Consider the following 25,859-nt stretch of genomic DNA (forward strand, 5'->3'; position numbering starts at 1 on the left):
TGCCATTACAAGAGCCACACAAACATATGATGTCAATTAGGACTGAACCACTGCCTCGAATCAGACAGGCAGCAGGCTGCACAAAGGCCTGTGAAAGCCATTTGTGGCCAAAAGGCACAGGCCAAAAAAAAAATAATAATAACGCGCTGTTCTAATACAAGCTTTTCTGAGTTAATAGGGTTACCAAAAGCCTTTCTTTACGGCCTGGCTCGACAAACACGTTACATTTAAGAAATGTGTCTGTCATTGGTAAACAATATATAATCAAATCAAGACATTTTTTTCAAGATACTTTATTTCAAATAGACAAGAGTATGAAAAAATGCACCCATTTAGATGGATACTGAATCTGTCCAGTCTGTGATGTGATGAGGTCACTTCATCCTGTAGTCCTCTGGCCTGTGGAGACAGAGGAAAAGATCGGTTCATTTAAGCAGAGAAAATGTGGAATGACTTATTCACCCTCACAATGGACTCCAGCAGAAGCCTCAATAAATAATGATCGGAAAATAAACGACCTACATTCAATCCACTAGCAATAACTCTCCTGAAGAAGAAGAAGAATTTAGGGGGGGGGGGGGGGAGTGTGTCATGCCAGTTATGAATCATGACGTTTCTGGTCACTGGAAGATTTACATCTAAATCAATTTACAATTAACAATACGCCATTTGTCACAGTTAATTCAGTACGACAGGCAAAGCATCGGTCTTGAACGACCAGTGGAGTATGCTTTTACAGCAAGACTTTTTACGCTCATTCAGTCTGGGACTAAAAGAACTGATCAGCATATGGCAAAAACCTCAGCGTGCCACTGAGCCATCAGGAAAAAAACAAAACCCTGCTCTTTATTAAAGACGACAGAGCACTTTAAAAACGACAAGAAACAAGTAATAACCACCACAAGAGCTTCTGGTCTGCTACTTAACGTCCTGATTCAGTCGCTCATACATACAAATCGGCTGTCAGTGAGCCGACACTGTTTACTTTATCAGCATAATGATGATTCCACAAACAAATATTGTGGGTATTAAGTCATTTAAATACATAATGGCTTCTGTAATCTTCTTCAGCTGTGAAAAGGCAGTACCAAATACTGCCTACGTGTCTACATTTGAGCATTGGAAAACACAGTATAAGGGTCATTCTCAGGGTAGCAACCGTTACACAGTAGCACAGTTTGGTTACATTTGATATAGAAACCTTGGTGGGCTGTAGTCAGGACATATCTGGTTAAATAAGCCTCAAAATACGAGTTTAGAAAAAGAGGAAAATGTCATAAAGTCACGTGTTTTCTTCTATTCTTCTTTTTGTAGAGCGTGTCTTTGCTGTACAAGAAGATGAAACGTTCGACATTCTTGTCAAAAGATGACTGCACGCATCAGCTCTTTTGTAAATGTAGAAACCCCAGTGTGAATGGCCTGGAAGGCACATTTCTGTGAAGAACAAAATCACCATACAGTAGCTGGTCTCACTTAATAACTGTGTCAAGTAGGTCTATTGTAAATACCCCCCTTTCTTTTTTTTTTTTTGCGTTAAGCCATGTGGATAGAATGAGGAACCCCATAGAACAAAACTACAGACAGCTTCAACCACTAAATACATCCTGTCAAGCATCATTACTACAAATTACAGCAGATATGCATGTTCTCTGGCATTTTAAATGTACTCGGCATAAGGGTGCCACTTTTAAACCCAACAATTTCATCAGACTTTCACCAACTCTTACAATCTAACATTTGGACGCGTTCTGGCTAGCAAACACAGAAGCGTTCACAGATATAGTGGCTTGCAAGTATTCACCCCCTTTGAACATTCCACATTTTGTAATATTGCAACCTGGAACTGAAATGGACTTAATTGGGGTTATACTGTCATGAATCTGGACAAATTAGTCCATAATATAGATAGATAGATAGATAGATAGAGAGAGAGAGAGAGAGAGAGAGAGAGAGAGAGAGAGAGAGAGAGAGAATACTTTATTGAGCCCCAAGGGGAAATTTGGTGTTGCAACAGCCACAACACAAGAGTAAATAGGGAGGACTAAGACTTTAAAAATGCACAATAAACTCCCAATATACACCACAAATAAGAGGGAATAAAAATATACATATAAATAGCTCTCAAAGTTAAAACTGTACATTAGACATGTGCGATGAGCAGTTTTGTTAACGTCTGTATAAAAATGTACAGCAGTCATAAGTAAAGTCATAGATAAAGTGGCAGTCCATGTGTAAGTCCATGTGCAGTGAGCCAATGTAAAAGTATATTGGTGCAGGGGTGCAATGTATGTAAAACTTTTACTGAACTAGTATTCACCCCCGTGAAATTAGTTCTGCTATCAGACACCACATAATTAGCTGAACGGAGTCTAACTGTGTACAATTAAAATTTATTGAAGAACATACCAAAATAAACAGCAGCATGAAGACCAAGGAACTATCAAAACTACAGGACAATATTCTGGAAAAGTATCAGTTAGTATATGGTTATTGAATAATATCCCAAACTTTGAACATTCCACAGAGCAGCATTATATCCCTTAAAAATTAGAAAGAATATTGTGCAACCATGAATCTGTCTAGTGGAGGACATCCACCAAACGCCAGTGAGCAGGTAAGGAGGTCATTAGTCAGAGAAGCAACCAAGAGCTGGAGAAAAGCACAGCTCATACAGGAGATGTTCAAAGGACAACTATAGCCTGGGTAATGCACACAATTAGCTTTATGGAAGAGTGGTGATCTATTTATAGTCCTGTTTAGAGTTTGCCAAAAGGTATGTAAGAGACTAGGCAAATATGTGGGGGGAAAAAAAAGGTCTGGTGGTCTGATGAGAGCAAAATCTAACCAGTGGCATGTGCACAATGTGTTCTGCTTGGTGAAAACCCGACACTGCTCACTGCCCTGAGAACATCATCTGAACAAAGCATGGTGGTGATAGCATCAATGTTGAGAATTACCCTTGACCTCTTGATTTCCTCTCTGTATAATATCCTCCTTACCCGCTCACGGACTTTTGGCTGATGTCTTCCTTTAGGCACAGTCATGGTTATGCCACTATTCTTCCCAATTTTTAATAATGTATTTAAGGGTACTCCGAAAGATTGTTTTTAACAATCAAATCCTGATGATACTTTTCCAGGAAACTGTCCTGGATCTGTATGATAGCTCATTGATCTTCGTAATGCTGTTTATTTAGCGGCTTCCTGTAATAAACTCTGAGGCGTTCCAGAAACAGCCGTATTTACACTGAGTTCACAGAACACTTTATCTGCACAACTGAACTCCATTCGGCTAATTATATGACTAATTTAGGGTTTTCACAGCAATGGGGGTCAATTCTTTTACAAATAAAAAACAACACGTTTGTGATTGCATATCATTTGACAAACTATATCGAATGCTTCCGTCCTGATTCAATATTATAGGTTATTCACTATAGTCACATGACGTATAAATCCCAGTTAAGTCAAATTCAGCTCTACGTTGTAACGCTACAAAATGCAGAAGAGTTTAAGGGGGTGAATACTTATGCAAGGCACTGTATATAGTGTATGCAGCGAAATATTTCAATGTTATGTTCGATTATTAAGCGAATGCCAGAACAATACATTCGTTCCTTTAAGAAAACGCTTATAACTGCGGACTTCCCAGCAAAAAGAACAGAACATCTAGAGCATGCTGTGAACCCCATATGTCATTAGCCTGGGCCGCTATTAGAAAAGTGAAGCAAATCTGAAAAACTCAACGCAGAAAGGCTCAGAGCTCAATGAGCCGTACAGTAATAGCTTAGGCCTGTGAATCACTTCTGTAGGGATTTATGAAAATCCACACTCTGAGTGATGAGAAACTCGAAACTGCTGAGCAGCAGCCAGAGAAGAACAGCAGCCCAATGATGAACTTTAAACCTACACCAAACTGGCCTTCCATTAAGGAAAATAGTGTGTGTATGTGTGGGTTTTTTCTTTTCTTTCTTTTTTTTTTTTTTTAAACAAATGCTCTATGCTTTGTGCTGGAGGTCAGTGCTTCTTAAACGTCCCTGCAGCCAGAGAAACTGTAAACTAACTTCCACTGACCCCCCAGAACAGTTGTTCATTAACATAATCCAGCTATTTCAATATTAGGCTCATTATTCAAATGCGCACAATAATATTCTATTTAATGGAGCACTTTATATCTTTCACTTCACAGAAGAATGGACTTTGAAAGTTGAACTTTTGGAGTTGTTGAGGTTTGGATTAAGAAGAAGAAGAAGCCTTTATTAGTCACATATATACATTACAGCACAGTGAAATTCTTTTTTCGCATATCCCAGATTGTTAGGAAGCTGGGGTCAGAGTGCAGGGTCAGCCATGATACACGCCCCTGGAGCAGAGTGGGTTAAGGGCCTTGCTCAGTGGCCCAACAGTGGCAGCTTGGCGGTGCTGTGGCTTGAACCCCCGACCTTCTGATCAGTTACCCAGAGCCTTAACCGTTGAGCCCTAAAAAAACCCTATAAAATGTTCCCCCTACCTTTCATAAAAGGGTGGGTTTTATGAAAGGTTTACCTTTCATAAAAGGTAGGGGGTGGGCACGGTGGCTTCGTGGTTAACATGTTTGCCTCGCACCTCAGGGGTTGAGGGCTCGAATCCCGCTTCCGCCCTGTGTGTGCGGAGCTCGCATGTTCTCCCCGTGCTTCGGGGGTTTCCTCCGGGTACTCCGGTTTCCTCTTCCAGTCCAAAGACATGCGTTGTAGACCGATTGGCATTTCCAATTTGTCCGTAGTGTGAATGGAGTGTGTATGCGCGACTGTGCCCTTCGATGAGTTGGCACCCGGTCCAGGGTGTTCCCTGCCATGTGCCCAGAGTTCCCTGGGATAGGCTCCAGGCTCCTAGCGACCCTGTGTAGGATAAGCGGTATGGGAAAATATATGGCTGGATGGATGAAGGTAGGTTGTGATATCAAACACTGCAACAAAATAAATAAATCATCATCTTTGAGAACCAATGCTGTAGTTGGTCATGAGGTTGGTCTAGTTGGTCATGACTGGATATCGGAGTATGTGTGTGTGCTCTAAGGTCATTGCAGTATGAGGCACATACCATATAGGAGCAATACCACTAAATCAGTGGGATTCCTAAGAAAACACACATTAAATAGTAAAAGCTGACCCTTAAAAACTTAAACTGCCACATACGCACTGCATCTATACTCGCCAACCGTAATTACATTAAATTGTCCAAGACCATTCAAATAACAGCACTGCTTTCCCAGAGTTCATGTGTGTGTCAATCCGCAGAACTACATCGCAGGCCTCATTAACAAACTCACACACTGCATGTGACATTTTGAGTGACATGAAAGCAAATTGATGACTGTAAAAGTGTGTATTCTTTGGTTTCTCCAGGTGCTGCGAAGAATTCTTGGATACGTGTATTTATATCTTGGCTTTTTCTTGGATGTTTCTACGCCGGTGCCTCTCGCTCTCTGCTTTCGGCGACAGGAGCGGATTTACAGAGGAACTTTGTTTTCCACCGGTATTTGATTTGAGCTTCATTACTGCATTACTGTATTCATGGGGAGTCAGGTGGGTTTCCTTACAGCACGGCAAACTTTACAGGAACAACAGCCAACCTGTGGAGCTCCTCAGTCATCTTTCTTTCTCCAATTTAATTACTGCATACGATCTTCAAGTCTCATTATCCTATTAAGCTCTCACTTCTCACTGACGTGTTTTAATTACACGCTTCATGTGCCTCTTAGGGAGAGGCTGACTGCAGCAAAATAGCATGAGAGAGATGACAAAGTTGCTCAGGTTTAAGGCTTAAGGCTTCACAATAGTGTTAAGGGGCACTTGTTTGGTTTAACAGCAGTGTGTTGGCTTCTGTTGGCTCTTTGGGAAAGTGAAGCGTCATGGGAGAAGTTGAATTCACGGGCACCACAATGATCTTGGCCTTGTAGATACTGCTATGGGGAGCCCTGTTTTGAGTTAGTGACAAGGTCAATTCAAATGCCAGGCATGCCATAAAGCTACTGGTTGGCTGGGGACTGTAGTCATGCTGGACAAAAATCCAGCAAATGTAAATACAGATAAAAAAAAAAACCCAAAACAAAACAAAACCACCTTGGGTTTGATCCAAGGGGGGTAAATATGTATGCAAATCATGCTCTTTGGGATGCTTCCAAATAAATGACATTAAGTTTCTAATTCTAATCAACAGGTTATTGAATTATAACATCTGACAATGGTCATACAGTGCACTTGCAAAAGTATTTGCCCCCTTAGAGCTTTTCCATGATTTGCTGCATTAAACCCCATGGGGGGGGGGGGGGGGGGGGGGGTCGTACAAAAAACACCAACACACCTTGGTTTAAGCCAATGAGGTAAATAGTTATGCAAGTCACATACATTTCCATGGATGCTTATGGAAATTCTATAGGATTTGCAATTTGCAGATATATTCTTAGCAAGGTATTGTGATTGCTTTCAGATGCACAAAACCTCCCAATACCACACAAGTACAACTGCTGACTATTCTGATTAGCCTTAATGCACTGATCTTCCCATTTATACAGGGTCTGATGAAAGGAAAACAAAACCCTAACGCATTAAGAATGTAACTAATCACTACACAGAACCATTTCAGACAGATACGGCCTTATTGTAAGGCTCCGATTGCCTATTATTCAGAAAAATGCACACTGTGCTACTGTGCTGTGACTGTAAATCCTATAATGTCCTGAGGGAATGTGGGGGTGGGGGATATTACGATATATAATTTAGCTAACAAACTCCGCAAAACAGTAGTAAAATAAACAACCAAAAAAAAAAAGTTCAACTGACTTTGACGGTACTTTTCTTTAATGCCTACAAAGAGAAGATTACCTTCTATTTTTTTTTAATTATGTCAAATCAACAGCATCCTTTCAGTATCATTTAATTTGTAATTATGAATAAAATCACCATACCAGCGATATCTCAGAAAAGTGTATATCGCATAATCATTTATCACGATATCGCTATTATATCGATATATCGCCCAGCCGTACATTAAGCAGCAAAACATGTTCGATCATTTGGTAAAAGTATATACTGAAGGGGAATTACACTGGGCCTTCGTAACACATTCATAAGCACTGCATACATATTTTAGAAAGCAATACTGGAGGATTTATGTTAGGCTGCTAAGGTGTTTAATGAAGTACATTTATTTGAACCCTTTGCCATTTGGGGGGTGATTTTGAGACCTGTAGATTACTTTTTTTTTTTTAACCTTATATTGGAAGTTATTAGTTTGTCTTTACTAACAGTACATTCATGAAGTATAGATGTGCAGAATCCACCTGTTATCTTACTTATTTACTGAATCAACTGCATTGAAAACTGTTGTGAAGCACCATTCTAATGCAACTTAACTTGCAAGGATAAAAAAATACAGCAAATCTCAATTTAGTCTACCTATAATTATTTTTAAAAAAAAAAGAAAAAAAAAAAAAAGAAAGAAAGCCACATGAAACATCTAAATGTCACACAAGTTTTGACATAAGCCTTTCATAAAGGTCCTGTTAATGATTTATAAAAGATTCGAGCAATTCTTCAAATGTATTGCAAGTGTTTTAACCACTTTAGAATATGGGGTTTTCCATGCATCGAAAATAAATGGATGGAAAATTCAGAAAGCTACATACAAGTTAAAATGAAAGGTTGTACACCTGACTAAGATGGTTTATAAATTATGCCATACATTTCTGCTCCATCTGAATGCTTCTACATTTAAAACAAAATGTTTTAATATTTGATTTTAGCACTGTGATTTTATTTAATTGAAAATGAAAAAACTATACACACACACACACACACACACACACACACACACACACACACACACACACACACTAACTATACTATTTTTCAGAAATGTGCTTAAAATGAAAACACATTTGAGTGGAATCGGCTCATGTAGCATAAAATCTAAGCATCACTTAGGCATAATAAAGAGGCTTCACTCTGGGATGATCAAGCAGAACGAATTGTCTCTTCACACTACACATACTAGAAGTGAAGCCAGTATGTTTCTGTAAATAATTATTCATCACACCTAAAATGCACTGAAATCTTATAGAGAATATAGAGAGCCATAGAGAATAGCTGAAAATAACAGCAGGGACATGTTTCTCCTTTGGGTGCCTTGCTGAGAAGAATGAGGACAAGGGAAATATAATTGGATTGTCATGGCTGGGTCACAGGGCTTTGTAATACACTGTTCCCCAATTGTGCATTATGAGCTCAAACTATTTATAAAAAAAAAAAAAAAAAAAAAAAAAAAAAAAAAAAAAAAAAAAAGTGCACAGCAGTGTTTCATCATCGGGGCTATTGAACATCAAAGTCTATTTGCAAACCCTACACCAGAGTCTCATTTGCCCTTCAATCTGACAGTCCAATAGCAGAGTAGCAGGACTGATATTATATGTACCGAACAGCAGAATGAGAAAAGGCTCCATGCTTCAGGTTCTCGGGCAAACTGGCTCTGTCAGGGCTCTCTGTTCGGAGTCGGTCTTTAGTTTTCACTTTTATTTCCTTAATGAGGCTTACACTTTTCCTAGTCTACATCACAGCAGGCCTTAATTTCCTTCCGTCCTGCACGGTGTTCGTTTAATACGGCCGCAGCATGGCATCTCACGTTCCAGTGGACCGCTCGAGATAATCAAATAATAAAGCAGACTCACTGCAATTATCTCTCGCTTCGATGCCAGCAGAGTGATGTCTTTATCACCAGTTTGATGTATTATGGAAGTCAGTCAAGCTCTGGGCGATAATAATAATACTGATAATAATACTACTACTACTACTAATAATGATAATAATAATAATAACAAGATGAATGATGATCATATTTCTACATGAAAGGGAAGTTTACTGTTTAAAGGGCCTATGTAAAAACATTAGGCACTTTTTTGGTGGCTTTCATACTGTAAGGACTCACAGCAACACAGGAAATGTGTAAAATCTTGTCTAAAACCACCTTTGGCTGCAGTTACAGCTGGGATGTCTCGATCAGCTTTGCACACCTGCATCCTAACATTTTTACCCATTTTTCTAGGTAAAACAGAACAAGTTCTGGAGGAGTCTGGAAGGAGGCCGTGGGTGGACACCAAGTGAACTTCCAAGTCACGCCACAGATTCTCAAATTGGATTGGAGGTGTGGGTTTTGACTGGACACGGTCAGGTTCTCAGTTTTAAACCACTCCAGCGTAGCTTTGGCAATACATTTAGAGTCATCCTATTGAAAGGTTTCCGTCTAGGTTTGCCCCGTGTTTGTCTCCATCCATCTTATACTCAACCCTGACCAGTCTTCCAGTCCCCGATGGAAAAAAAAAAGCAACCCAATTCCACCACCACCATGCTTCACTGTAGGGGTGCTGTTTTCAGAGTGAGGATTATTGTTGAGTTTCTGACAAAAGTGGCACTTTGTGACCAGGCAAAAAAAAAATTCAATTTTAGTCTAATCATACCAGAGAGCCTAGTTTTGTGCAATGTCTGGGCTATAGTTGCCCTGTGATCAACTTCTCCCATCTGAGCTGTGCATCTCTCCAGCTCCCTCAGGGTTACCCTTGTCCTCTAGGTTGCTTCTCAGACTAATGCCCTCCTTATCCAGTCATTTTTGATGGATGGTCTCCTTGAGGTAGTATTGTGCTTGTAACATATTCTTTCCTTTGTTTAATAACAGATTTAATGGTGCTCCATGGTATGTTCAGAATATATATTTTTCATAAATAATAACCAAACCCTGATTGATACACTTCCACAACATCATTTTTTCCATGATGTGTCTTTTAATGGCAACTGGTTGCACCTCCCCCCACATCAGCATTATGGGTTGTATTGTGTAGATTCATGACAGGTAATCTCGTTTTCAGTTCTAGGTCGTGACAATAAAAAAATGTAGAAAAGTTCACGGGGAGAATACTTGCAATGCAAGGCACCGTTATATAGACACTTAGGAATAATACAAAAATGCCTGAAAATAAGATGGCTCTTTAAGGTCCAGTAGTTATAACAGGCAGCTAGAGATGCAGTGAATCATGAGCACTTCGTGAAGTACACACAAAGGACAAGATGCAGAGACAAAGAGAGTTTGTGAGCCATTAAACAGCCTTCCTGGAGCTGTGGGAGAATACTTGCTAACTAACACACCACTCTTTTCCATTAGAAACCAAAGGCAAGAAAGTCCAGGCTCAACCATGTCTCATTGCTAATACTTTGTATAGATATGTGTCCAGTTTAGTGTGGTTTAGTTGATAGATGTGAAGACTTCTTACTGAATATACACTCGCTGTCCACTTTTTTTTTTAGGAAAACCCGTACATCCATGTAGTTTTCTAATCAGCCAATCATGTAGCAGCAGTTCATAAGATTATGCAGATGCAGAGCTTCAGTTAATGTTCACATTAAATATCAGAATGAAGAAAAAGTGTGATCTCGGTGACTTTGATCGTGGCATGGATGCTGGTGACAGATGGGCTGGTTTGAGTATTTCATAAAATATTGATTTTCTGGGATTTTTACACACCACAATCTCTAGAGTTTACACAGAAGGGTGTGACAAACAAAAAGCACTGAGTGAGTGACAGTTCTGTGGGTGGAAACGCCTTACTGAAAAGAGAGGAAAATGTCCAGACTGGTTTGCGCTGCCAGGAAGTCCATAGAAACTCAAATAAGTACTCCTCACAACCACAGTGAGCAGAAAGGCATCTTAGCATGCACAAAACATCAAACCTTGAGGTGGATGGGCTACAACAGCAGAAGACCACATCAGGTTCCACTCCTATCAGACAAGAACAGGAATCCGAGGATACCGATATATATATATATATATATATATATATATATATATATATATATATATATATATATACACACACACATACATACATACATACATATACACACACACGCATATACACACACATACATACATACATACATATACACACACACGCATATACACACACACAGTATCTCACAAAAGTGAGTACACCCCTCACATTTCTGTAAATATTTGATTATATCTTTTCATGTGACAACACTGCAGAAATGACACTTTGCTACAATGTAAAGTAGTGAGTGTACAGCTTGTGTAACAGTGTAAATTTGCTGTCCCCTCAAAATAACTCAACGCACAGCCATTAATGTCTAAACCGCTGGCAACAAAAGTGAGTACACCCCTAAGTGAAAATGTCCAAATTGGGCCCAAAGTGTCAATATTTTGTGTGGCCACCATTATTTTCCAGCACTGCCTTAACCCTCTTCGGCATGGAGTTCACCAGAGCTTCACAGGTTGCCACTGGAGTCCTCTTCCACTCCTCCATGACGACATCACGGAGCTGGTGGATGTTAGAGACCTTGTGCTCCTCCATCTTCCGTTTGAGGATGCCCCACAGATGCTCAATAGGGTTTAGGTCTGGAGACATGCTCGGCCAGTCCATCACCTTCACCCTCAGCTTCTTTAGCAAGACAGTGGTCATCTTGGAGGTGTGTTTGGGGTCGTTATCATGCTGGAATACTGCCCTGCGGCCCAGTCTCTGAAGGGAGGGGATCATGCTCTGCTTCAGTATGTCACAGTACATGTTGGCATTCATGGTTCCCTCAGTGAACTGTAGCTCCCCAGTGCCGGCAGCACTCATGCAGCCCCAGACCATGACACTCCCACCACCATACTTGACTGTAGGCAAGACACACTTGTCTTTGTACTCCTCACCTGGTTGCCGCTACACACGCTTGACACCATCTGAACCAAATAAGTTTATCTTGGTCTCATCAGACCACAGGACATGGTTCCAGTAATCCATGTCCTTAGTCTGCTTGTCTTCAGTAAACTGTTTGCATGCTTTCTTGTGCATCATCTTTAGAAGAGGCTTCCTTCTGGGACGACAGCCATGCAGACCAATTTGATGCAGTGTGCGGCGTATGGTCTGAGCACTGACAGGCTGACCCCCCCCAAGTGTCATTTCTTCAGTGTTGTCACATTAAAAGATATAATCAAATATTTACAAAAATGTGAGGGATGTACTCACTTTTGTGAGATACTGTGTGTGTGTGTGTGTATATATATATATATATATCAATCTCACCTGGTCTTTTTCCAGCCTGGAACAAAGATCAGCATTTTCTGAAATATCTCAAACCAGCCCATCTGGCACCAACAAAATGGATTGGTGCCAGATGGGCTGGATAAAGTTAGAGATCACACTTTTTCCCCATTCTGATGTTTGATGTGAACATTAACTGAAACTCTTGACCTGTATCTGCATGATTTTATGCACTGCGCTGCTGCCACATGATTGGCTGATTAGAAAACTGCATGAATGACCAAGTGTACAAGTGTTCCTATTAAAGTAGTCAATGAGTGTAGTTTAACCAACAATCTCTGGAATTTGTGCTGTTTGAAAACAGGGACCTGGGAGTTAGGGTTATAGCTCTTAAGGCGGTTTTGTCTTGGACTTGCCTTGGACCATAAGCCTTAGATATGTTCAGGACAAAATAATGAAGTGGCATATTTAATTATAGTTCTTGAAAGGGAAATCCCTTTTGCTTTCAGCTAGAATAGTTTCAATTTGTAAAATGTAAATAATTTGCTAATGGAACAGCGACAAAAACAAAAACAAAAACAATCTGCTTGTTTTGCAGTCTTTGCCTCATACATTTTCGTGGACTAGTCTTAGTCAGGACCGACATGATCTTCACTACAACACTGCTGTGGATATTACAAACTGCAAACGGTCCATTCACCGGTGTTGAAATCCTTCCATCCTATACGTCCTTTTGTATTATTTCACCCAATTTGGAAGTTAATCTTCACTCTGCGTTCATGCTTATAATGGAAATAAAAATGGAAGCAGATTTTGGCTTCGCCTGTTGAGTATGTTCATGACACCTTGTGGATTCGGCTGGCCGACGAAACGCATCTTGCTGTAATTTTACTCAAATATTTTTCTGGACAGAGGCTTTAGGACCAGAAGTGATTTATAACCTTAAATATAAGTATCAACCGATCATGAAATACTGGCACATCTAGATTATTTTGTTAAGCAGCTGTGACCTAGTGTGACCGCTCATGTCCTCCGCTGGTGACCTCAGAGCTAGCATGTGACTCATCGTTCATAAATCAGCAGAGAGCTGAGGAACGATCAGCGCGGCTTTAGAGACAGATTATTCAGCTCTGAAGTTTTATGATCCTCTGCATCTTTTTTTCCCCCCACTTTTCCTGAAGGCTTCAGCAGTTGAGCACCTTAACCCTGTCCTAAATCTCACCACACACTGAGTGAAGGACATGAGAGGACAAAAAAAAAAAAAGGAGACAGAAGAAAAGAATGCAATATATAAAGAAAGAGAAACGACTCACGGGGTCCAGAGTAGGGGAAAGGCGTCACGCTCTGCTTGTGTGTACTCGTTGAGTTTGCGTGGAATGGCCCGGGGCTGTGGCAGCTCTTCAGTCAGGTTACTCAAGATGTCATCTGGAAGTACCTGAAAATGGGACATACACCAAGAAATGTGTGTTTTACAATCATCATTAGTGTTCTTCACTGACTGCACCAAAACAAGGAATATTACTGAAAGCGAGCTGGGACTAATCACATTTTATGATTTGATAAGCTCTGGATGGCCAACAACATCACACAAACAAAAATAGTGCTCACGTCGTCGGCGAACAGATGCAGCCGTTGCATCATGGTCCTCCGCTTGAGGTTTTTGGGGAGCATTCCATACACAGCTAGTTTTATGATCTATAGAGAGACAGAGAGAGAGAGAGAGAGAGAGAGGAAAACGTCAACCTTTACAAAACAGCGCAGGAGGATGGACGATTGGCCAACACACTAGTCTTTCTCTCCAAGGATGACCCACAAGCCATTTCCACTCTCTCTGCTGTAACTCACAGTTGCGGAGGAAAAATAAATAAATAAACACCCAGCAATAGATCTGCATCCTAAAGGGCCTGCATGAAAAGTTCTTGGCTACTGGCATCAGACGGGAAGGGGAAGGCGGGGGGCGTGTTGAAAGCTGAAAAGCTGGCTTGTTTATGTCTGTAATAATGGCTGGGTCATAAGCAAGTCCTGCCCCCGCATGCAGACACAGAATGAATCTGCCCGAGTTTAAAAGAGAGCACTTCAGCATTCACTTCCTTTTCGACTCATTATAGCAGCAAGACGTGCTTTGAATATTCCATCTTGCTGGTTGAGCACTAAAGGAGACACCCATTACAAAACGCTTCCCTCATGCAAACAAAAACAAACAAAACCAAAAAACTTGTCAACGTTCAAACCTGCAGAAGCAACACCATCTTTCTTTCATCACCGCCCTCCGTCACATTAATCTGTGTTTCTCCCCTTCCCTCAATCGCACTCGCTCTGCTGGATAGATGACAGATTGGTTCCGTCTTGGGAAATGGGATCGCTCCTCAGAGCTCTGAGGAAGATGTCGCCTCAGTCTGATTATTATCTACAATTATGCAGTGATAGATTACCTTTGGCATGAATAACTCAGCCCCGGTCGAACATCTGTCTTATAAATGGCCAGGAATGAGGTGGAATTGTAGAGAAGAAAAAAAGAGAGAGAGAGAGAGAGAGAGAGAAAACCCCTTTGAACCTTACAGATCTTGTATTGTATGTTACAATTTTGCACAATGTTGCCAAAGCACCATTGTTATAGGAAACACTTTGAAAGTAAGTTTCAAATTTTTTATAGCATAAAAATGATAACCTCCTGTGAGCTGTATTTGAACTATTTTACTCATTAACACTTTAATCATGTTTTAGTAATCATTCTGAACATCTCCATTAATGATGAATAAAATAATCAACACACCAGAAATGAAGAAACAATGAGATTTTATATGGACTGTGACACCTCTTTGGAAAATGACTCTTCTCCTATTATAATCAGACCCCTGAATACTGCATTGGACAGTGACTGCATTTCAGTGTAGCATGACTGCAACATGCTGATGAAAGTGAAATGAGGTGAAAAGAGGAATTCCTTTCACGTCTTACGCAAGTTCAGGATTTAATTCCATTAAAGTAACCACTTGCTTATTACTTTTCATTAGAAATCAAGTGAATTCTGGTACAGGCTATGGATCCACCACGACTCTGACCAGGACAAAGTGGCTACTAAAGATGAATGAACAGTGAATGCTAGGTTTTCTTTCATTTAATTTATCAAACTTGACAGGCAGACTTCAACCAATCTGTATCCTTATTATTAGGGAGCCAAGCACCAAAGGTGGACATTCACCCTATTGTTATTCTACCTTTTCTTCTTCTTCTTGTTCTATGGCAGTGGGTGGATATGGCAACCCATAGAACTGTCAGGTAAAAAGTTATGAAATTTGGCACACTTTTTAGATAGGATCTAAGGAAAATTCTGACCAAATTTGGGCAAAGTGCTGCCAAAGCTTTAGCGCCACCATCGGGTCAAATTTGAGTCTAATTTGAAAGAGCGTTTATGGTCAAAACTTTTGAACTATGTGTCCAAAATTAGCACACATCATCTTCAGAGTAAGCCTCACAAAAGTTATCAAAAGCATTTTGATACTCCAAACAGTTTGCCTGCAACGGGCCAATGAATCTGACAGCAAAGCCACTAAACATGAAGTAAGGCTGTAACCCAGCAACTACCTTGCACGCTGACATAATTCAATTCAATTCAATTTATTTGTATAGCACTTTTAACAATGGACATTGTCTCAAAGCAGCTTTACAGAAACATATAAACACAGGATACAGTTTTAAATGTGTGAATTTATCTCTATTGAGCAAGCTGGTGGCGATGGTAGCAAGGAAAAATTCCCTAAGATGACATGAGGAAGAAACCTTGAGCGGAACCAGACTCAGAAGGAAATCTTGTTAGGCATTCTCAGGACCATGACCTGAGGCTATGCAACAAATTTCATGACCACACCTCTTACTGGTCAAAGGTTACAATAACATGCCGAAAATGTTTCCATCTAAGTGCCATTTTTGCTACTCCTCTTCCAAATTTTGTCCAATCGTCACCAAATTTGGCACACATCAGCTTCAGAGTAAACCTCACAAAAAAGTTACCAAAAGCATTTTGATACTCCAAACAGTTTGCCCCCAACGAGCCAATGAATCTGACAGCAAAGCCGCTAAACAGGAAGTGAGGCTGTAACCCAGCAACTACCTTTCACACTGAACCAAATCTTTATAGGCATTCTCAGGACCATGACCTGAGGCTATGCAACAAATTTCATGACAGCACCACTTACTGGTCAAAAGTTACAATAACATGCTGTTTCCATCTAAGTGCCATTTTTGCTACTTCCTCCTCCAAATTTTGTCCAATCGTCACCAAATTTGGCTCACATCATCTTGAGACCTGTCTAAACTTGCATCAAGTGGGGAAAAAAGGCCCTGACTGATGAGGGGAAAAAAAAGCATAAATACCTTAGATGTTTTTAAATTGCAAGAAGAATAAAAATTCAGGTCAGAGCAGTAGCAATCATGACCATGTAGCAACAGCAACATACAACACCACGCTGCAGGTCACAGCAGTATCAGCAGCTACAACAGCAATGCCACTCTGCTGCCCATTTGTTCATCTAGACCGTTCCTCCTACAGTAAGAGAACTCCACCACTGTCCATGGACAAAACATACATGAGTGAAACTACAAATCACTCTTGAATCCCTTTGCCTATAGTTACAGCTTTGCTTTCCTGTGATTGCTTATGCAACAAGTGTAACGCATCTGAGAATGTGCGGCTCACCGAGTCTGGGTGCTCCCCCCTGCCCCCCGCCCCTTCCTGAAAATATTGCTTGCAGCTTTTTCTTTCTTTCTTCAATGTTTAAATTGAAAATCTTGCATAGAATAAATGCGACACAGAGAGAGCTGATTTTCCCAGACTTGGAGGTCTTGGCTCGGATGCTACAGATTTGTGTTGGTCCTGTGCTCTACTCCTGCGTGTCTGGAGTCTGAATAAAGAGGCACAGCTTGCGCATCGGCCGTGCAGACAGACATGAACAGCGGTCAAGGTTGGACAGAGGAGATGTTTGAGATCTGAGACGCTGCACAGTAAGACCCAGGATAAGAGACAATATTTTAGAGCGATGCGCTGAATTCTGACGAGGCGTTGGTCGAGATACAATTGGATTATAGTCCGATGGATGATTTGGATATTTTAGAGCCTGGGCTGAATGATGGATGTTTGTGTGGGAAATGCTGCTGACAATAAAAAATGACTGTTACTGCTTCTGCTGTTCTACATTAACATTCACATTTAGAAAGAACCAACTGGGACACCACAACCATTCTAATGAAGGAAGCATAAAAGACACGTTCAATTGTTTGAAGGTAAACGCTGCCAGGTGAACATGTAAACACATGCACGTGCGCACACACATACACACACACACACACACACACACATGCACACTACTTGTTTAGACTACTTGCACACTTGTACAGAGGTGAAATAAGGGACAGCAGGCTGCTGCTTTTTTGCTAACACACTTCTGTTTGGAGAAAATTTGAAAGAAAAAAATAACGACAGGAAGGCTGGGCTGGGAAAATGAGGAGTACTGAAAGTGCAGAGACACTTTCCGTAACAAGCTGTGCTTTCTAAAAAAACCGAACTGTCTTTCATTACTGCAAACTCTGTGCAGATCACGGTGTTTGTGCCAGTAATACAATAGTACAATGTCGAGAACACTGGTTGAAAGCAAAGGATGGGATTGGGGGGGGGGGGGTATCCTACTACATATTCATAGCATGTAAAAATACCTGGGCTCATTTCAAGCAGATAAACTAAGCTCAAGTGAAGGTGATTAAAGGCTGTCTCGAAGGCACTAGCCAATTAAAATCAGGGAAAATATAATCAAGAGGAGCAGGTCGGTGTCAATCCTAGATCTCCAGGGGGGGTGAAAAAGTGTGGAAATCAAGACCACAATGCCCTCCTCATGTGTCTGTGGGGTGGGGGGGGGGGGGTGGGGGGGTTAACAAGCAACACACTCAAACGTCCAAAAGGTCATAATTTATGAGTGGGATACTCACAGCCGTGGGGTCTTTTTGGTGCATCTGGGCTGCTGTGAGCTGCTTGAAGCCACCTGGGTATCTAGAACAAGGTAACAAGAGACTCCAGGCTTTAATGAGGGCCAACAGACCTACAAGACTCAAGCTAGGGAAATAACTCGGTGCTTTAATTACAAGCTTCTACATATAAGTGCTACCCAGAGGAGTACTTGATTAAAAAGGAGGCCTACAAAGAGCACATTTGTCTTAGATGTGTGTGCTTTGTGTGGTGTCAAGAGGTGTATTAGCGGAGTACAGTTTTTACCCCGTGTGTGATGAGTAGACCTTCTGTTCCCATTTATTCCCCGAGAACGCTATGTGTCTGGTGTTCATGACCACCACGTGGTCGCCGACATCACCTGAAAAGAAGATGCAGCAGAAATGATTATTCAGTCGCTATTCTCTCGAGGGCTGCTCTTTATTTCAGCTGAACTCTGTCCAGAAAGACCTGTTACTCCAAACCAGCACTTCTTCAGCGTTGGCCGTTTTTGCATATTTGTACATCATTAATTAAACATCAGGCCTCTCGTCAAAAAAAGGCAAGTGGAAGCTCCACGGGGGTGTGTGTGTGTGTGTGTGTGTGTGTGTGAATCAAATATTCATTTCGTGTTCATTCAAGTCTCAGAGTGCTCTCTGGGACACAACATCCACTAGATAAAACATTACGGGTTACTATACATACACGTTTCACTGTAATAAAACATTTGCGTTGCAAAGAGGATGCCCCGTCTACCCCATGGATCAGATGTGAAGATGATGATTATGATGTTTGTATCGTTCACTGATTTGTTACACCTACTATTCGAGTCAGGTGAAGAATTTCAAGGATGTTCTGTACTTTTTGATTCTATTATCACGCCGGTTAAAGATACTGAACAATAAAACACGAATGGTTATTTGACTGTTGGTCCAGAAAAACGTTGTTCATTTTTATTATTCAGAAATGAACATATCTGAGATAATGTAGCATGATGGTGGAAAAGCAAAAGGCATTTTCTCAAGGATTTTGTGCTGAGAATGCCGTATTTAGATAATTCTGTGGAGGACTATCATCTTCTCGCAATATATATACACAGTATCTCACAAAAGTGAGTACACCCCTCACATTTTTGTAAATATTTGATTGAATCTTTTAATGTGACAACACTGAAGAAATGACACTTTGCTACAATGTAAAGTAGTGAGTGTACAGCTTGTGTAACAGTGTAAATTTTCTGTCCACTCAAAATAACTCAACACACAGCCATTAATGTCTAAACTGCTGGCAACAAAAGTGAGTACACCCCTAAGTGAAAATGTCCAAATTGGGCCCAAAGTGTCAATATTTTGTGTGGCCACCATTATTTTCCAGCACTGCTTTAACCTTCTTGGGCATGGAGTTCACCAGAGCTTCACAGGTTGCCACTGGAGTCCTCTTCCACTCCTCCATGACGACATCACGGAGCTGGTGGATGTTAGAGACCTTGTGCTCCTCCATCTTCCGTTTGAGGATGCTCCACAGATGCTCAATAGGGTTTAGGTCTGGAGACATGCTTGGCCAGTCCATCACCTTCACCCTCAGCTTCTTTAGCAAGGCAGTGGTCTTCTTGGAGGTGTGTTTGGGGTCATTATCATGCTGGAATACTGCATACTGATCATGCTCTGCTTCAGTATGTCACAGTACATGTTGGCATTCATGGTTCCCTCAGTGAACTGTAGCTCCCCAGTGCCGGCAGCACTCATGCAGCCCCAGACCATGACACTCCCACCACCATGCTTGACTGTAGGCAAGACACACTTGTCTTTGTACTCCTCACCTGGTTGCTGCCACACATGCTTGACACCATCTGAACCAAATAAGTTTATCTTGGTCTCATCAGACCACAGGACATGGTTCCAGTAATCCATGTCCTTTGCTTGTCTTCAGTAAAGTATTCGCATGCTTTCTTGTGCATCATCTTTAGAAGAGGCTTCCTTCTGGGACGACAGCCATGCAGACCTTTTTAATGCAGTGTGCGGCGTATGGTCTGAGCACTGACAGGCTGACCCCCCACCCCTTCAACCTCTGCAGCAATCCTGGCAGCACTCATACGTCTATTTCCCAAAGACAACCTCTGGATATGACACTAAGCGCGTGCACTCAACTTCTTTGGTCGACCATGGCGAGGCCTGTTCTGAGTGGAACCTGTCCTGTTAAACCGCTGTATGGTGTTGGCCACCGTGCTGCAGCTGAGTGTCAGGGTCTTGCCAATCTTCTTATAGCCTAGGCCATCTTTATGTAGAGCAACAATTCTTTTTTCAGATCCTCAGAGAGTTCTTTGCCATGAGGTGCCATGTTGAACTTCCAGTGACCAGTATGAGGGAGTGTGAGAGCGATGACACTAAATTTAACACACCTGCTCCCCATTCACACCTGAGACCTTGTAACACTAACAAGTCACATGACACCAGGGAGGGAAAATGGCTAATTGGGCCCAATTTGGACATTTTCACTTAGGGGTGTACTTACTTTTGTTGCCAGCGGTTTAGACATTAATGGCTGTGTGTTGAGTTATTTTGAGGGGACAGCAAATTTACACTGTTGCACAAGCTGTACACTCACTACTTTACATTGTAGCAAAGTGTCTTTTCCTCAGTGTTGTCACATGAAAAGATATTATCAAATATTTACAAAAATGTGAGGGGTGCAAACACTTTTGTGAGATACTGTATATATAATATATTTGAATACGCCTCTAAAGTCACACCTAAAGCTAGCTAAGAGCCATAGTAAGTTGAAAACACTAACAATGTTTTTTCAAAAGAAGAAAAATCTAGAAAGAATAGTTGTAGTTTTTCAAATAATCCAGTCGTAGTCAGTAAAGTCAGGGATTGAGCCGCTTAAGCTGCGAGAGCTGAAGCTGAACAGCGGTAAACTGTAGCGCTTTACTAGCGGGTTAATTAATTCTTTTCGACTTCACTGATTTAATGATATACAAACAGCAACAACTGCAAGTTTTAGAAATACGGAAAGGAATAGAAGCACAAGCCGCTTCGAAATTCTGTATCTTCCTCCATACACTGGGAATGAAGTGTTGGTACAGAACTGATCATTAACAAGCCGTACCGTAAAGTTGTAAGTAGATAACCTGACAAACAGAACAGCATGGCGCTGGATTGTAAGGTTATGAGCCTGCGTCCTCATAAGACCACATAGGACCTGGTCATCCTGCTTCCGACCAATCAGAATTGAGAATTCTACAGCGCTGTGGTCCATCATTTCTGTTAAGGTTCGATCTAAATAAGAGGTAAAGATTTGCACTTGTGCATTTCTTTTTACACACACACACACACACACACACACACACACCCCTCCACCTTGCTACTGACTGAAATGTTAATTTCTTTGTCTGTGCATCATTAGAATCCATCAGCAGGTCTCAGTAAAGTCTTGAGAATCTCGCTCTCTCTCACACACACACCATGCAAAATGAAGTATTATGTATCTTACAGGGGTTGTGACTTTGCCCAACGGAACCAGTTGCCATGACGATGACTGATCACTCTCAATCATTGTGTTTAGCGCTACACTGCTCCTGGAGTTCAGAGTTCAGCTTGTGTTACTGATCTCCTGACTTACACACACCTGATTATTCTCATCAGTCCATTCCTAGCTTTAGCAGGTGTGCTAGAGCAGAGAAACCCCCAACCTACGTTACCTTCATAGAGCCATCACCTCAATCACCACTACTGTAACTGTGTGAGTAACATCAACACAACACTCCATAACACATGAACAGTTATAATTTAATGCAGATCATTAGTACGGGATTTTAGAGACGGTATAATGTTAGAACTGAAATGTTGGATTCAGGGCCTGTACTCTATCTCCACCATGTGGCCGCTGCTGTACTCTGCTCTAACACTACTAAGATGACTTCATTTCAGCCAGGGGCAGGCTTTTCTCCTTACTTTACTGATTCAGTTAATTACACCAAGCAGCCACAAGATTAAATCCACCTGCCTTATATTGTGTAGGTTCTCCTTGTGCGGCCAAAACAGCTCTGACCCATCAAGGCATGGACTCCACAGGAACTCAGAAGGTGTGCTGTTGGAGCTGGTGCCAAGACGTTAGCAGCAGATCCTTTAAGTTCTGTAAGTTACGAGGTGGGGCCTCTATGGATCAGACTTGTTTGTCCAGCACATTTCACAGATACTCGATCAGATTGAGATCTGGGGAATCTGGAGGCCAAGTCAACACCATCAACTCTTTGTCATGTTCCTCAAACCATTCCTGAACAATTTTTGCAGTGTGGCAGGGTGCATTATCCTGCTGAAAGAGGCCACTGCCATTAGGGAATACCGTTGCTATGAAGGGGTGTACTTAGTCTGCAACAGTCAGTGTGTTTACATGGACAACAATAATCCAATATTAACCCGATTAAGACAATACTCTGATTAAGAAACTACCATGTAAACAACAATTTTTAATTACCTTAACCCGACTAAGGTCATACTCGAAGTAAACACAAATCGAATTAAGACATGTGGAGTATTCCTGTTTTAGTCGCATTATGGATATGTATTACAGACATGTACACACCTTAATCACATTATGAACGTCATGTGAGAGTTTTCACTGCATTTTGCGACAGGACACGATCACACATGGCAGTGCTCAACCGTTTTACAGCAAAAAAGAGAGCATGACTGCGGCCGAAACCGCGTACTTACCTACTATAGGCCTGTAGTAGGAGAAATACATGTATCTCAGCTACTATATGGACGGTAAGTATGCGGTTTGTTATGCAGCCCATGGCTTCAAGCAGTCGTCTACTTGCACGTACCGCATGACAAATAATTAACCGCACTTGAAGTGTTCGTAAAAAGATTAAATAAAAAAAAACAAAACTGTACGGTACCATAACGAAGATGAACTGTATGTTAATACGTGAAATTCTGGAGGGACGTCGGACGGTGTAGTGCGGTGACATAATGACGTGTGCCGTTAATCTAATTATGTTCTATAACATGTAAAACGGGTAGATGAGAGGAGTATTCTAAAAGCAACTCATGTAAACACCTTGATCACAATATTATCTTACTCAGAATAAGGTAAATAATTAGATTACTGCTGTGCATGTAAACATAGTCAATGTTTAGGTAGAAGGTATGTGTCAAAGTTTCCCAGCAGAACACTGCGCAGAGCATCACACTTCCTCCACCAGCTTTCCTTCTTCCCATAGTGCATCCTGGTGCCATCTCTTCCCCAGGTAAGTGATGCACACGCACCCAGCCATCCACATGATGTAAAAGAAACTGTAATTCAGACCAGGCCACTTTCTTCCGATACATGGAGGCCTCACCTACTGCTTCTGCTGCTAACGTCTTGGTGCCAGATACCACAGCACACCTTCAGAGGTCTTGTGTAGTCCATGTCCCAACAGGTCAGAGCTGTTTTGGCAGCACAAGTGGGACCTACACAATATTAGGCAGGTGGTTTTAATGTTATGGCTGATCAGTGTACGGCCAAAAAGTATGTGGACACCTGACCAGAACACTCTCTCTGTGCTTTCTGAGCATTAAATCCCATTATGGAGTTAGTTCTCTCCTTTGCTGTTATAATAACCTTCACTCTTCCGGGAAGGCTTTTCACTAGATTTTGGCGCGATTGCTAATATATGTACAGAATGCAAAAATATAAAATAACTACCCCCTATGACTGAAACCTCACAGTTCAGGTTACTGTCTATGTGGAGTTTTGCATGTTGTTTGTCCAAGTAGGTTTCCTCCCACCTCCTAAAAACATGCTGGTAGATGGGAATGAGTGTATGAATGTGTGTGCATGGTGCCCTGTGATTCAGGCTGTATTCCTGCCTTGTGCTCAGTGTTCCCTGATCCCTTACAGAAGATGAAGGAATTTGATCCGTTGGTGCTTGAGAATCGATTCATGATCCAAAAGACCCAAATGTTTCTTCTCAAATCGTCCTCCTCATAATTCCAATCAGAGAGGGCTACAGAAGTGCAGATGCTGCTTACAAACTGAGTCACATAGAACATTCTTTGTAACAAAGATGTCTGCCCATTTCGACACAGATGAGGACTTGCATTTTTTTGTCCGCTATCATGTAAACAACACACGCGCACACACGTCGTGGTTCACTCTCAAACGCGTGTCGGAGATCTATGCAAAAGTGAAGATATTTTGTGAATAGAGACACTTCATTTTAGTTTTTTGTGCACAAAAAGCGTTCGTATCGTACTGATGTGCGATTAATCAAATTTTCCAATTCAATTTCTATTTTGGCCTCCGACGATTATGAAAACAAAATAATCGAGATAAAAGGATTATTGTGCCTCATTCTGTTTCAAAATGGTCTCGTTTTGTCTTTTTAAAAACCGTGCGCTATTTTCCTTTCGCCCCTCCATGAAAGGCCAAACTTTCTCCCCGCCAGCCTGCAGCATTTTTAATTCATCTTGAGCCAAGATGACAGAAAAAGAGCCTTTAGTCGACAAGAAAGCTTAAACCATTTCAGCCGTTTGGAAACAATTTGGTTTCAGGGAGTCCGATGTGGAACAAAAAGAAATAACGTTTGGTATCATTGGAAAGCTCATTTCCTCATATATATATATATATATATATATATATATATATATATATAATATATAATATATATATATATATATATATATATTATATATATATATACACACACACACACACACACACACACACATATTATATATATATTTTGTTTTGCATATTTTTTTTTCAGTTGAATTATATTCAAGGAAATCCACTGTTAAAAATACAATAAAAAAAAAGTTGTTAATAATCGTGATCTCAACGTCGACCAAAAATAATTGTGATTATGATTTTTGCCATACTCGAGCAGCCCTATCGTATCGCGTCATAAAATTGGGATTAAACCACTGGAGTCATATGGATTACTTTTACGATGCCTTTATGAAGGTTTTGCTGCTGAAAGTTTTGGTTACATGGACTGTAAATGTAGGGACAGAAATCTCCCAGGTTTCATTAAAAACATCTTAGTTTCTGTTCCGAAGATGAACAAAAGTTTTATGGGTTCGGACAGACATGAAGGTGAGGAACCGATGCCAGAATTTTCATTTTGGGGTGAACTATCCCTTTAACTAATCTAAGTGTCACAGAGAGTGTGTATATATAGATGTATTACTCACTAAGTGCATGGTAGATGGGCTTGTGTTTCCCCTGAAGCCGCACTGAGCACATTACAGCCAGTTTCCCCGGAGGCTGCATTCGGGCATCTATCAGGTACCAGGACCTCGCAAACGTCGCCCATTGCTGTGAAGAACATAAACAGATGCCATTTAACCAAGTAGAGGAAATAAAAAGCACTAGCGTAGCCGCTGTGCAGTCAGTAAATCAGGAGTACGCTTATCAGACTGAGCTGGACTTATCAAGTTATTTGTTGACATGTAAACAAAATGTATAGCTCGTTATTATATACAGCTATTATCTAATATTACAGCCTCATATGCTTAGAGATCAGTTAGCTAGAATAGTAGAGAATAACACGTTTAACTCAAACAATTTATATTTCCAGGAAGAAAAAAATAATCAATCACAGGATATCATTGTGTGGTATAATATACAACCGTGTGATCACATCCGAACATAAATACAAAGCGCTTTACCTGGGCAGATCTGGAAAAACTAGACATGTTAGCCGGTTACATTAGCTTACATTTGACCCCAGTGCGGTGTTACTGGTGCTTCACTGTTTGTCTTCCTGAACATCACCGCGAAGAAAGAATGGTTCCTGTTATTAAATGCAGAGTTTACGATTGTTGAT

General features: G+C 41.0%; 1 protein-coding gene across 1 annotated transcript; it reads right to left on the bottom strand.

The window, feature by feature from the left end:
- Positions 1-277: 277 nt before the first annotated feature.
- On the bottom strand, positions 278-25,816 carry mrpl13 (mitochondrial ribosomal protein L13). The gene is made up of 7 exons (XM_053626917.1): positions 25,702-25,816; positions 25,225-25,348; positions 18,329-18,422; positions 18,046-18,106; positions 13,675-13,761; positions 13,380-13,501; positions 278-399 (listed from the first exon to the last, which is right to left on the bottom strand). Exons 1-7 carry the CDS (start codon positions 25,726-25,728, stop codon positions 375-377), a joined length of 540 nt encoding a protein of 179 aa, XP_053482892.1. The 5' UTR covers positions 25,729-25,816; the 3' UTR covers positions 278-374.
- Positions 25,817-25,859: the final 43 nt, after the last annotated feature.

This window comes from Ictalurus furcatus, chromosome 1 (assembly GCF_023375685.1).
Source record: "Ictalurus furcatus strain D&B chromosome 1, Billie_1.0, whole genome shotgun sequence".
NCBI lineage: Eukaryota > Metazoa > Chordata > Actinopteri > Siluriformes > Ictaluridae > Ictalurus > Ictalurus furcatus.

Bases quoted from the DNA above. Each gene is read 5' to 3' on its own strand.
- mrpl13 (XM_053626917.1), bottom strand. From the start codon at position 25,728: ATGTCTAGTTTTTCCAGATCTGCCCAG. The intron at 13,502-13,674 runs GTGAGCACTATT...TCCCATTTTCAG, and splicing joins TGCATCTGTTCGCCGACGAC to GTACTTCCAGATGACATCTT. The intron at 400-13,379 runs GTGAGTCGTTTC...CTGTCTCCACAG, and splicing joins TTTCCCCTACTCTGGACCCC to GCCAGAGGACTACAGGATGA.